This window comes from Strix uralensis, chromosome 4 (assembly GCF_047716275.1).
Source record: "Strix uralensis isolate ZFMK-TIS-50842 chromosome 4, bStrUra1, whole genome shotgun sequence".
Taxonomy (NCBI): Eukaryota; Metazoa; Chordata; class Aves; order Strigiformes; family Strigidae; genus Strix; species Strix uralensis.
Window position 1 is genome coordinate 105,635,805 of NC_133975.1, and position 15,161 is coordinate 105,650,965.

At 35.9% G+C, this 15,161-nt stretch overlaps 1 protein-coding gene across 3 annotated transcripts in view; it reads right to left on the reverse strand.

Annotated features, from left to right (window-relative positions):
• The window catches only part of SLC25A21 (solute carrier family 25 member 21), a 257,545-nt gene that overhangs the window by 55,719 nt on the left and 186,665 nt on the right, over positions 1 to 15,161 (reverse strand). For all 3 annotated transcript variants that reach the window (XM_074868331.1, XM_074868329.1, XM_074868330.1), the window contains one exon: positions 12,607 to 12,690. In XM_074868331.1, the coding sequence (XP_074724432.1) occupies positions 12,607 to 12,690 (84 nt within the window). The remainder of the gene's footprint in view (positions 1 to 12,606; positions 12,691 to 15,161) is intronic.

The following is a 15,161-nucleotide window of genomic DNA, read 5'->3' on the forward strand; positions in this document are numbered from 1 at the left end:
GCTATTTGTACAAAAACATACTGTTATTTTTCTTGTTGTAAAGTTACAGCTTTGAAAAATTGTTAATTATTTGCAATTATTAACATAAGATGTTGAAATACCGATGGAGACATTTTATTTTTCTCAAAATTGTGACAATGCATTTGATTTGCACAGAATTTTTTAAAATGTAACTGAAAATTTTGGTTTGCCTTTTACATACTTCTTAAAACCTAAATTAAGTTTGATATTTTGATTAAATTACCCATTTGTTAAGAAAAGATGAAAAAATTGAGATGAAATTCTTTAATATGTTGTGACCCAATAAGCATGAAAATCTGATTATTATGCAAGTACGTTATTTTGTGTTTTCAAAGCTAGAGGCACATTAGGTGAGAATATATTAAAAGAAAGGCTCAGGAGCTATTTAGTTAGTACTTTACTTTTATCCACAAAATGGATTATTCTAAATCACAGTGGCAATCAAAAGAATAAATGTCACCTATATACTAAATGGTAATTCATATTGGAGATAGATGATATTTCCAAATAAAAGTGGTGTAAAAAATGAGCTCTTAAAATACCTGAGGCATTTTTAGATATTATAAAGTATTTTATACAAAAAACTATTTGAATTTATATTTTTACTTTAAGACATAAGTGGAATATTTTATTTGTTATAAAATGGGGTTTTGCAAATGAAAGAAGGTGCATTGATCAAAACTTGATTTTTGTTAAGTCAGGATATAAAAGAATTTTATGTGGGATTCAAATAATGAAAAAAAATGAGTTTCACTAAGAAATGTTTTAACAGTAAGTAATCTGAGCCCCTGCCTAGATTAGGAGGCATGAGGAGTGTAGAAGTATTTGTCCCTGCCGTAGAGTTCAATTGCCACAAAGAACAACGAATAGATGTATTGGGTTTGGCTACCAAATTCCTATGATGCAGAGGTGTTTACTTATTTTGGAAAATTCCATATATCAGATTAAATAAACCCTAAAAAATCATTCTGTACTTGAGACACCCAGTGCATGATAGTCAGCTACAAAACAGTGTATATGCAAGTTCAGGCAAAGCCAAAATATGCAAAAACACACAAACACTGAAGGCAAGCTGTAAAAAAAAAACCATGGGAATTGATCTTGTATTCATAGCTGGAGCCAATGCTTCAGTTAGAGTTACTGCCCCGTATGCTACATGAAAGCTTTAGAAATTTACTATGAAGTGCCTGCCGGCTTATTGTGAAAGCAGCTTTCTATGCTGGATAGACAGAATGCAACGGTACAGTTTATCTGTGCTTATATGCATGCATTCCTGTAAGGAGATGCAGTGTGTTATACATGCACTACACTTGGTGTAGACATTTTTATAATTAAATAGAATGATTTTTATTGCATTAAAGTGAGTATTGTTATCTATAGGGTAAAGAACCACAGTGGGCTGTAAGTAAAGTTGCATAAGCAAAGAACGTGAAAACTAAAAATACCAACCTCATACGTATTTAGAATTTTATTTTCTTTGAAGAGGCAAATAGCATAACAGTCAAAACAAACTATTGATTTTTCACAGTTTGATTCTCAGAGTCATATGGAATGCAATGTGCCCTGAAGTATGAGTTAGCATTATACAAAAATACACTCTTCTAAAATACTTCCATACTCGATGCTAATTCCTCATTTTACCTTGTTTTATTTAAGATGTATTCCACGGAAAATCTACATAACTGTCAAATATTCATAGCTATTTACATTGCCTTTTTATTTTGGGTTAAGCAAAATTTCTTTCAGAATGTGAAGCATGATATACAGGAAGACTTCAACTTGGGTAAAGAATATTGGAAAGAGAAGAGAGATTGGTAATGGTGTTAGAGAGAAATGATCAGCATACCTAGCAGTTACTGCTGCAACAGCAGTTGTTGAGTGTGACTCAACAAAAAGAAGCCTGTGAGGGAAAGATTGTGTTTCTAACAAAGATGTATTTTAGAAGTTTCTCATATAATGCTATTCATCTTCCAACATTAAAAAAGAAACCAAAGTAATTTATTAGGGAAAAAATAAGGATACCTATATTTTCAGAGTATGGCATAATAAAAAGTTGTTAGTAAAAATATTGTAAGTAACATATAATTAACCTACCCTGAAAAAAATTTGAAAAAAATTCTGCCTATCCTAATAGGTAGATGTGGTCTTACTATATCTTCTTAATTTACAGTTAAAACAATGAGCAAAAGTATATAATATAAAGTTCAATTATTTCTGGAGTGAAAATGTTTTATCACTGAATGCAATACTTTATTTTGCATAGGATCTTCACCTGCATTTTTTTTGACATTTAAAAATTTTAAAGGTTCAAACTGAACAGATTTATATATAAATAAACAACCAAGGACTATAGTAATTAAAAGGATTGGCATAAAAGAGACAAAGCTGTGTTTTCAGATGTAACCAGTGAAGAAAACTAAATTAGATGAGGTGAAGACATGAAGATTAGAGAGATATATTAGTGTATTTATAAATAAGTATGAAATATAGTCTAAGAAATATGCCAAAAGACATGAAAAAATTAATTAGTATTTCTTCTCTTGCCCTCTTCAAACTACAATTTATAAACGCCTATTTTAAAAAGAAAGCTTTTGGCCTAAACCACTTATGCTCATTTTCACATGCATGCTTCCTACAGCTTAAATAAAAATGCTTTACTTTGCATTTTATGCTGTCTGCCAGGTATTTCCTGTGAACATCCCATCTAAAATCTCTTGATTCTAGTAACTAACGTCTGTAAAGAAAATCTTGGCAAAACTGTAGTTCTAAGCTTCACAAGCAGCCATTTTAAAGAGAAAGCTGGTTTCGTTGTGTTGACAATCACAGTTTAAACTGATTCCTTCCAGATGAAAAGATGCTTTTTCAAACAATGTAATAAAAGTGTAAAGTCAGCTGTTCTAAGGACATAAAAGTGATTTATCTGTTCTCTGGTCACTGTTTTTTCCCTGGACACAGTGGAATTTTTCTTTTAAAGAATAGGTTAACAATTAATGGCTACTAGAAGCCCGAATTACAAAGTAAATAACAATTTGCTTTTTAAAGAAACACAACACATAACCGCAATTAATTTTGCATCTCATGATGCATCCACTATTGTGTTTATGTTAAATGTTAATGGATAGATTTACATAACAGATAAATAGTTAATTCTGACAGCTGACTATTGATAATGTCATAATCAGGTTTCAGAGCTATTACCTTTGATAAGAAAGAGGTTTCAGATAGATTTCAGATCCTTTTATCTGCCGGCAGCTGGGCACGACAGCCTTGCACTGGCTCAGATTTGAGAGATCTCCACCCCTCCATCAGGGCTAGAATCAGTTTCTCACCTTTTAAATACAGGTTTCAGTTCCAGAGACTCTGATGGCACAATACATACACCATTTCAGAACAAGTGAGTTGTGTAAGGAAAGATCCCCAAAAAGGGGCATGATCCAAAAGTATGACTTGAGCTTAATTGAGCCACTTTAACACTAATTCATGAAATCCTTCCTCGGAGAATATGCAGCCCTGGCTGTGACCAGTGTCAGACGGGTCTTGGTTCCTGACCTGAAAGCTTCTCACTAGCTGAAAATTTTCATACAGCCCTTTGGGAGCCAAGGAAGCCCCAGAGAAGGGCAACATATATGGCACGCCCTGTGCAAGCTCTTCCCAGATTTCTAACTCTAGATGGCTCTCGGCGCAGCAGCCTGGCTGCCTGTGGAGCACCCCTCCGCTCCACGCAGCAGGGACTGCACCTGAAGGCACAGGAGGTTTGGGGCTCAGCTGCAGCACCACATCACTGCCTGAAGCGGGGTGAATGGTGCCGGGCAGAAATGTCCCCAGCAGGGCCCCAGGGGCAAACCTCTGCTTGGAACACCAGGGAATGTTGCTGTCACTGCTGTGAAATACTGAAGCCCCTCACACTGAACCAGTTACTGAAGTGGAAGAAATTTGTGGCCATTATCCTGGGCTACCAAATTTGGGAGATATGCTCCTTGCATTCAGAGAACATAAACACACTCAGAGAATCTGATGATACAGCATAGTATATTTTCCATACACTAGACTAAAAGGAGTTTTTTTAGAAGCATAATTATTACATTGATCTATTTAAACAAAATGTTTGAAACCAACAGGAACCTAATGTGCTATAATGCTAAATATTCTTGAATGTTAAAATCATAAGGACTAAAAATTTAAGTTCTGCTGATCTTTTGCTAACTAGAGTTGATAGATGAAAATGGATTGTAAACAATTCTTATAGGTATATTCTTACTACTGTAAGTATAGGCATCTTATAATGCAGTCATCTGAATCCAGACTGAGGCCCGTAAGAGTTACTGCTGTAAATACTAATACTATAATGAGTTCTATTTACATTATATTAGTAGAAAATAGAGACATTCAAGAAATAATAACTTTAAGATTACAACACTCTGATTATGAATATATTTGAAACTTAAAAAAAAAAACAATTTGGACCTTTAAAAAGTACAGAACAGACACTTACCCAATGTAAACAGGTGTACCTCCAGTGGCCTTAGCAAACAATAATGACTAATGCCATTTAAGGTCTGGCCTGTTTACTTCTAAGGTACATATAAGATTTACATTATTTTATAGTGTTCTGTTCCTATGGGAAATAAATAAGAATATGTTTCATCTTTAAAGCATATGATTCTCAGGAGAGTTTCTCTAAAAGAGTGTCCTTGTTTACTGTGTTGCCATATATACCAGATCAAATTTTGCAAGTGAAATGTGTGTCCATCAGTAATAAAAATGTGGTTAGCCAAATGCTACCCTTAGTTACACCAGTACAACCTCACTGTATTTCAGAGAGCCACACACATAAAACTGGGAGTAGAAGTTTTTCACATTCCAGAGCCATCTCGTATGTTTTCAAGTGTTAACATATGAAGACGAGGTTAGTGAACTTCCAGTCAGGCACAGAGAATTGCTGCCTGAAGGGGATGATGAAAACCTCATGACAGTAACATCACTGTAAATACTGCTGACTATCTGGAGACAGCACAGTCCACTGAATGGGGCACTAGCCTCGATCAAGTCAGGATATCCAGCTTCATGCTTAAAACTGCCACTGCCTCCATGTATGTCCTCAGACAAACTACTTCACAAAATGAATTGCCAAATAAATCTTCAGACCCCTTCTGAATTAGGAGCCTGTATCAAAGAATGCAATTTTACATCCAACACACATGTTCCTCAGAGCTTTGTTACTAACATGCTACTGTGGGACAAAGAAATGACATGGTATCAGGCTGCTCCGTGAGAACCACCTGTGTGTATGCTCCAGTCCAGATCTACTCGATTCCCTAGCACTTTACACCTCAGTATCCCCATCTGTACAGTTGAGATAGTGGTACTTCCTTCTGTGAAGTGTTTTGAGATCTATAGGTTAAAAGAACAAGTATCATCTTTGTTTCATGACTGACTAGTCTTGCAAAAGCATATAGTCACTTGGGATTGTTGGCAAAACTTCACTGGATTAGGAACTGGTTGATTTTTATCTACTTTTAGACTAAGAGAATGCATGAACACTTTATAAATAGGTATGCATACACATATGTACATCCATTTTAAAACATAAGGAGGCATCACAATTTCCTGAGAATTTTGCTGTCTTTACTGGGAAATGAGACAAAATTGAATTACCAAATGTGAATGTTTATTTACAAAAGAAAGCAGAATGCATATGACCTTCATATAGACACACAAAAGATGTCTCTTTTGTGGCCATATTTTATCTAAAACCTTGTGAGCATAATATAAATCACAATCTTAAAGTAAATTATCAGGAAAGTTCTGTAAGTCAGATTTTCTGCCTTCCTCTTCTCTGATCTTGAAATTAGTCTTAATGATGATTTTACTCAAGGCTGTACCATCATTTAAATTTTATGGCTTAGCACCCATTTGGAGTAAGAACAAAACTGTGAGTTTTAAGTCACAAGTCCAAACAAACTATAGATAACCAAATGGAACTGAAAATGGTAAGGCCAGATATTGCACGTAGGTCTATGTAGAGTAAAACATGGGGTAAAGTGAGAGTAAATGGCACAAGGACAGTCACAAGGAAAGCAGATCTATTACTCTGTGCATATATGTCATGGATTATGAAGAAGGAACTCGTTCTAATTACCGAGAAGAAGTTCTGAAATTCTTTTATCATGAGGCACGTAAAGTCTATGCTAAGACACTTTTTTTACTTTCACTGCAGATCTGTGATCCCCATTCCCCACAGGGCCACGTGAATCCTGTCTTCCAAACTGCACAGGCATGAGGGAACTTGCTGAGGAGTGGTCATGGTTTGACTGCAAGAGCCAAGTCTCAGAAAAAAATGACAAAACAAATGGAATCACTCACTTCCAAAAGCAAATGGACAGATTAAACAGTTGATAATTTTAATTATGTACTATGAGACCTTGCCACATCCTTATCTAAATTTTGCAAGCTCATGCTCCCTGAAAATATGCAAATTCTAGCTTTTCTAACACTGAGCATTTCTTCTTTAAAGATATGCAAAGTAAGCACAAGGGTTTAAAAATTCAGCTCTACAACTTTAATTTTTATCCACAAAAGCCAACAGATTTCACACAGGTTTACAGTTTAAGCCAATACACTGTCTTTCACAAGTTCAGTTACAGTTCTCAATTCAACAAGGTGTTATAAAGCTTAATTGACATTTTACGTTTCAGATTATATTATTTCACACAGGACTGGATAATTATTTCTCATATTCTAAATCACAGGTTTTTAGTGAAGTCTGCAATAGACACAATAGTATGGCAGGAAGATGCCAGTGTAGCATAATGTGAACTACAAAATAATGCTACAATGTGTGGGATAAAGAGAAAACAAATTAGCAATATACTATGGACTATGGGGATGCATCGGGATAGAGACAGAGAGACATTTTGGTACTGTAGTGCCCTTTTTTGCACCTCCAGTCTCATTTTAGCAAGGCTTGTACAAGTATTACAAGTTCATAACTGTGAGTCAGGCCGACAGGGCTATAAAAGAGATGGATCTATGTATAGATATTTCTGAAGTACAAGTGGTAGCAGACCTTCCTCAGTGTTCAGGTGGAAGTTACTCTTCCTGTAGTGGGTGCAGAAGAGAAAAGATGCCTGCACTTCAGTTTGCAAGATCACAGTCTCTGAAACTGGCAGTGCAGATGGATCTCTACTAAGAAACAACATTCTCAAAGGTAGCAAGCAAGCACGGGTCCAAGTTCACTTCTGCTCCTCCTGGTATGAAGTGCTAACAAGAAACCAGAGTGGGGCAGGTAGCTGTGGGGGGAAATAACTCCTTAATCTATCACTTCTGCTTTCCGCGGAGCACTTAAAGTACAGCCTAAAGTCTGGTCTTTTGATACCACAAGAATGTATGCCTCCAGTAAGTGGAAATGAATCTCCGCTTCATAACTGCTCATTGGGAAAAGGGATTTTTGGCATGACTGACTCTGTCATACCTCCCTGGCTGGCAATTTCATTGAAGGATTCAGGTGCAGGGTAGCCAAGTATTTGTATCTTGTATAACACTTGTTTGGCAGCCTTTGATAGGTCTCCTCAGCCCAGCTGGAAGAGCACACATCCAGCTGGGCCCCAGGAATGGGTGGTTATGATTGCTGGTGAGTGCCAGAGGCCGGTGCTTGCCTGCAGGGCTGGCAATCCTGCAAGTCTCCTTCCCTGACCTGTTGGCAATTCGAAGAAGCAGAGTATCATCTGCAGCCAGCTGGGAGAGCCAGGCCTCTTGTTACCATGACAGATAGCCAACGAATAGAGGCAGGACAAAGGAGAGTGCTAATAAACTTCTTAATTGATGAATGATCGCTGATATCACGTAAGTAAGGAACCCTCTAGCATCTGCATGTTTGCTGACAACTCCGCACTCATCCAGCTCCTGCTTAGTCTTGGCTGTTCTCCCACCTACTCCACCCATAGCTGACAAGTTTTGTGCAGCTTTATAACCTAATCCCACTAAATGTATGACTCAGGGTGTTGCTTATTAAAAAAAGGTGTGTGATCATACAGACAATTATAGGTACAAGAGAGTGGTAAGGTGGTGCTGAGAACAAGACAGGAATAGTTATAAAGCTATTGGGCTGTGTAAACATGGAGGTAATTGCTCCTTCCAAAACCAAATTCAACATAAATAATCAAATAACTCAGCAAAAGTGATGACATCTCAAATGATCAATGACAATTGTGTTTTGTACTTTCCCAGGACCATCTAGTTCTAAGGCTAACAGCACTTTAAACTGTAACTTACTCAAATGTTGAGTTATAAAACTGGAAACCAGGACACTACTACCCTTACTATTTCAGGCAAGGTAACCAATGAATGAGAAAGTAACAGGTTTCTTGACCGAGTGCTTACCAAGAAAGCCAACTGTAACCCAGAACGTTTACTGTTAAAATTATGAGCCCATGAAAATCCAAGTTTATAAGAACAAAGTTGTTTACAGACTTGAAATAACAGCATCCATCATTTTAATGCTGTAACTCCAAATTAAGACAGTGCAGATGGGCATAATTTTCCATTCTTAATATGAGACACAACACCATATGTCTTTAATATAAATGCAACATATACATTCAGCTAGACCGTTGGTTTATTCTTACATTTCATATTAAGACCTAAGTAATTAACAAAGAAAAAATGAGTGAATACAAATGCAGTAAAGATGATGATGATACAAAAATCAGTCATTTAACATAATCCAACCTCTTATTTGCAGGATCTAAAAAGAACGAAAAGTTTTCTCTATTAATGGTTTCAGTTAATCCTGTATCCAAACATTTTCCCCAATAAACATCAGATTATTTTTATGTTGGCTATAAAGCTGTCACTCCTCAATAAACAGATATGCTCCTGGTGGGTTTACCTCTGCTGTCAAAGATCTGTCAATTCATGCATCATGTCCTAAGCGAAACCAGAGAAGCTCGGACGCATGGCTCCTGGTGAATCCAGCTGAGCAGAGGTTGCTCACCACCTAAGAGGATTCACACTGCTACGGCCCCTGTGCAGTCAGCAGCAACTGGACGCGCTCAACACAAGCTTGCAAAAGCCCCGAAGTTAATACTCCTGCCTCCCTTTAATAGAAAGCTATGTGACCTTTAATGCTCTGCTCAACTGAGCCTTCCTTTAGTGAGTCTCAATTAAGTTTTATGTTTTGTGGCTCCCATTTTCTTGTAAGACAAGAAAAGAGTTCAAGGGATGGATCCTTCTTTGAAGAATTTAATTCCCTGTGGAGAAAATTTATTTCCATCTACAGAGCCACTCAAAGTTTGGGTAAGGGAGATTTTGTGGGGCTTTTTTCCCTGTGGTTTTTTTGGTTAAGAAATTTTTACTATTTTGTGAAGATAAAGGAGTCTTCAGATTCTTTGAAAAGGACAGTGTTCTATTAGTGGTTAGATTGGAAATAGTTCCTCTGTCCTTTTCATTATAATGAGGAGAAAATCAGAGGGATGGTTAAAGAAATCCTGGCCTTTTTTTGTGATGAAGAAGCTTTCCATGAAATCATCAGATTGCTACTGTGATACTGTAGTAACATAATACTGGTTAATTATCAGTACGAGGCATTGCAGGAAATGAAACATTTGCATATGTATTCATAAAAATAGGTACTTCCTAGGCTGATTCTGCATACTTAACCCCAACATAACAAGGTCATAAAATTAAGGCATTAGGAAGTGTCTTGTCTGAACTGGGCCCTGACATTCTAACTCACCGTAGTTGCTACTATTGAAAATATAAGTACAAATGAGCATAAGCACTATTCCCAAATGTAAACTTTTTCAGGAGTAGGGCATTAGTAACATTTATTTTCCCACTACGTTCCTTTATTTAATTAGATTGTTTTGTTGTCAACTTAACATAAAATCCCATATGTCAGTAATGAATTCTGAGTGGTGGAGAAAGATGTCTAGACTCTTTATAGTCAGCGTAGACTGAATTAGATATTTCAGAAAATCACTCTAAAAATCCCACACACTGATGAGGGGATGTCATATTGCCAATATGAAATAAACACGAGGCATGAATGAATTTCTTACACCCTTCTCCCAGATTTACACATCTGAAGCTGAACAATTAGTAAATTGTTTTTGTTTGCTTGGTATCTAAACGTGAAGTCCCTTCTTGGTGCTCTCTTTGCATATTTTTGTGGTCACCAAAGGAAGGGGTTATCATGATTCAAGGTTTCCACTAACTAAAATGCAGTCACCTCTCTCACTTCCCTCTCAAGTGTCATAATCACTATGCTCCAGAAACTGGACAACTGTGCAGATGGGAATGCAAGACTCATGGAGTCAAACAGGTTTTTCAGGATTAGTTGATTACTTTTTTTATGTTTAGCCAAAATTTAAGATTATATTGTATTTGAGATTCATCTCCTTTTTTCCTGCTGATGACTGTTTAAATGTGACCTTCTGCCTCTACCTAACTTCCAGAAGAAAAATAGGTATTCATAGAATTTGCTTTTTGTTTAGATCAGTATTGACCTAAATATACTTCTGCAACAAGCAAGTAAAACTCTCTATTAGCTCTAGCCTGACAGAAATTTAGTGCAATCCACTGCTAAATTGTGATTTAAATATATAATAATTTAATGTAATAATCTTCCTGCTTACAAAGTCATGTCTTGATAAAAATATAAAAAAAAATTCTGGTTTGGTTCCAACATTGGTGCACAAGCATTCTTGTGAAGAAAAAAACCCAATCCAACCCAACAATCTTTATCTCTCCTTTGGGAAGTTCATTCACAGATGGCTACTGTGCTTAGACCCTTCATCGTTTCTCCACAGTCAAACAGCTTATGCATGTTAGGCATCACTGTGTGTGAACACTGGGAAAATAATGATGGAGTCAAATCCATAGAATAAGTAACAGCTACATCTCTGAGAAGCATTTGAAAATCACAATATATAAAACAATTGAAACATATATTATTCGTTTCCTTATCCCCCTTCCCCAAATAGTAAGGGAACTGTATTTTGTATGGTACGTTGAAGTTTGCAGTGTTCTGCTGTTATTTTAAACATATGGGTTGTACAAATATCCAGTTACACAATATAATCATATAGGTAATAAAGTAAGACCCTAAAATCAATTAACTTGGAAGCTGTCTCTTGATTTAGACTCGTTCTCCAGATATGCCTACCCATTCTAAATTTTAGATTTTGTGACTACTTCAACAAAATAACAGTGAGTTTGGATGAGATAAATAGCATTTAATGCTCACTGACTTAAATACTGAAACTAGTTCTGTACTTAAAAATAGATTGACATGATTGTAAATATTAACACTTTCCTATTGCAAAAACATAGTTTTCTTTTGAGAAGCAGTAAAAATTAACATATCCTCAGCTTAGAAAACCCCAGAAACCATCATTTCTGTGAAATCTTTTTAGATTTTAAGTTTTTTAATGCCTTGTAATGATATTGCACAACATTAGTCTTTCATCAAATATGAATTTACCACTGATAAGGGCAAATGTGACAACTTCCTCTCTCAACACCTTAATGAAACTTCTCTACATCTCCCTACTTTAGCAATTCAAACCATCCAGTTCTATATCTACATACTGATGTAGTGTAGCTTAGCTAAAACTCACTGCAAGAACCAAAACTGGTCTAGTTCTTAATTTTTACTGCTCGTCTCACCTCTCTCTTTTTCTAGTACAGCTTGGGGACACAAGAATTCTGCATCACTGCACCTATGCTGCCTCCATACGTGGCATCTATGCCACTATATGTAAGAACAGTTCCATTTTGATGAATATATGGATGAAAAATGGGTTGCTATTGCATTTACAAAGTTCTTATGGAAAGCCTGCCAGCTACTCAAACCTGGTATTTACTAATTAGAGTTACCTTGATTAAAGGCTAGCTCCTGAAGAGCTCCTGTGGATAACAGGCTTAACTTTAAGCATATGATCAGTCCCATTACATTCACTGGCTTTAACTGGACTGCTCATAAAATTAAGCGTGTATTTAAATGTCTTTCTGGATCAGAGCCCAAGTCACTTAGAGGAGCTCAGGCTTGGAGCAGCGGTACCTTCTGAAGACAGTATGATTCAGGTGACTAAGGACCATAAATCCTTTTCCATATTCTGTCAAACTGAAAAGCTGTGGAATTTTGCTCATGTAGGTCCTGGAAACATTGTCTACCACATTTAACTGGGAATGCCAGTTCATCAGAGCTTGGAAACAACTACTTCACTGAACTGGTAATGGCTCAGGCTGAGCTAGCTCAGAAAACCAGGACAAGATACAAGAGCCTAGATCCTGCACTACACTGATGTGGCCATCCTGCTCCCAGTCCCGAAGCAATGCTTGCCCCAGTGTCTCTACACAGCTGTGTGTTCTGGTCTTTAAACATATCTTAACAGCAAAATTTGGTATTGTGAGTGTAAGTAATGCTAAGACATTTTAAATTGTGCTCGTTATGTAACAGTACGTGTTTGCCAAATTCTGGCAATTGCAAAAAAGGGTGGAATATAAAGAGGATCTAATGTCTGGAAAATGGGTGATTAAAAAAGGTCACATAAAATTGACAATTTTAAAAACATATACTCTTACCCTTCTCGTTGGAAAATAGTCCTAAAACAGTCCCCCAGGCTCTTGTAACCAGTCGGATCAGTTTTCCCTCTTTGAATTTGGAACCTAAAAAAAATACAATTTACATCACAGCATGAGAAGTCAGGGATTTTAAGTCACTTTTAACTTTCCAATTATTATATAAAAGGAGTTTTAAAGGTTTTTTAACGTACCTGATTCATTATTATATACTGTTCCTGATATACTTATTAACACTGTTTTCATAGAAGCTGTTAAACTAAGGAAAAATAGAGCTTTAGTAGTAACTTTTTTTGTAGTTTATGGAACTCACAGTATAGCTATCACCTTTGACATTTACACCTCTTTCTAGTTGTTTGAAAAATAAGCTGTTAACCCTGTGCCAGATCCAAAGCCCATTGAAACTAATGGGAGTCTTTGAGTCAAACCCTGGTTTTGAAAATCTGAAATGGAATACTATCATGTGTTTCACTATGAAATTAATCCACTGTGCAGTTTCTTTCTTTTTGTATCTGGCACAATGACAATAAAACTCAACCAGAGACATGACCAGAAATTAGAGCACCATTCATTTTTCATAATTTAATAAGATGAACAATAAAAGCAAGCAATGAATTATTTTAATTAAAACCTTGTTTTCTCTATTCACATTTTGACAACAATAAAGATTTCAACAGGAAGCTTGTGGCCTTGAAAGGAAAATCAAGATTATGATTTAAGATTGTAAATGTCTTATTATTTATGATTTATGGATAGCAACAGTAAATTTAACAAACTATATTATTTTACTAAGTATCTCAGTTAGATTACCCCATTTCTTGAAGTTTTAAAACTGCAGCCAGCGTATTCAACTAAATAGTATGGAGAAATTTTGAATATATTTTTAGCAATAAAACTTATTTTTAAATTCCTAATTCCTAAATAACACTCACAAAAAAACAAAAAAAAAAAAAAAGAATTTTGATGTTAGCAATTCCAGACTACATTAGCCCCATATCAGGCAGCCACTAAGTTGGCTTTATCACTAAGTTCAATAATAATTCTACACAACAAATAGTGTTCTACAGTTTCAAGAAATAACTGACATCATAGTCAAGCATGTCCTATGCCACAGGTATGTTGCTGCTCTGAGAAACATCTATTGTTACTTAGTCTAATCATGATACTGAATCTCATTAATACGTAGCAACAAAGGTATTTTTAACTCAATGTTAAATAGCAATGTTCTCTTCTCTCTCAACAGAATTCAGTAGGGTCAAATCAAGGCAAATGTGGCAAAAGACATTCATTGTTTTGAACATCAGTATTTCCTAAGCTGTATTCTGTGCTAACACATCCAACATTTTATTCACTTTAAGGAAAAAATTTCCAGTGATGTAATACAATTCTGGGCAATTATGAAGGCAAGCCCACACCTTTTTTGAAAACAGTTAGAAGGAAACCCTGAGCCCCTCCATAGTCCTAATAAAAGTAGTTCAGGCACATCTGGGATCTCTATCTGGGGTAACCTCTTTTATTAGCACAAGAACTTGCTGCCAAGTTGGCAGAGAGGAGAATGCTATTCAATAGGCTTACATTCAAATAAGAGCTGATGCATAACATTTTGTCTGAAAAGAACCCTTGGGAAGGCTAATAGTTGAAAAAAAAAAAAAAAAGCCTCAATGCCATCACACAAAGTAGAACAGTAATATCAGCTACAGAAGCTTTTACGTTGTGGCAATCAAGCAATCAAAATTATAACAGGAAGTAGATTCAATGCACATTTTAATATATTTAAGATTTGATTATTTATACCTCTCAGTTCAAAACCAAAAATGGCTTTCTTTTGCTTAAAGAAGTCTTGCAAAAACCCACCAGTAAATAGCTTTTTCCAAGTACTTAAAAAATAAAGCTTTCTTAACCCAAACTCTTTTCCTCAAGTTTCAAGATTTGGCCCGCTTGTAAACTCAGAACAAAGCATCGCTGTTTCTAAAACATCCTTTGAATAATGTGCCTTCCCTCTTTTTCACCCTGCAAATGCTCAAGCCTGTCCTACTAGCACATGTGTAAGGTTCCCCACCAAGTCGTGCATGCACAACTGTTTGTGGAACTGGAGCTTTAATCCAAGACTCACTGTCAATCTCAACAACATGGTGAACACACTTCTATAATTTTGTTTTACAGTTAACTCGGTGTCAACTTCTCAACTAAATTTAAATGATATAATAAAAATACATCTTTGATAGCAATAATGAAAATCATAGCAGAAAAAATGCAGTAATACTATATGTAATTTATGTGTATCAGATGAAGGATAACTTCTTGCTAAAGAAGTTAAATCAAAGGAGCTTTACATTTATTTCAGTTTTTTGTTGTAATGTAGATAAGAACTTAGTATTAAATGAGTCCATTTGTAACACTGAGTCACACAAATAACATATTCCTTCCTTTAGGGTTTTTGGATCCATTCCTTCTCTAGTAAATCTTTTTTATAGCTTTAACAGTGATCCTAAAATACATGCCAATTATGTGCTTCAACCTAGATCTGCGAATTGGGTTCTTTGATTCAGAATTGCTTG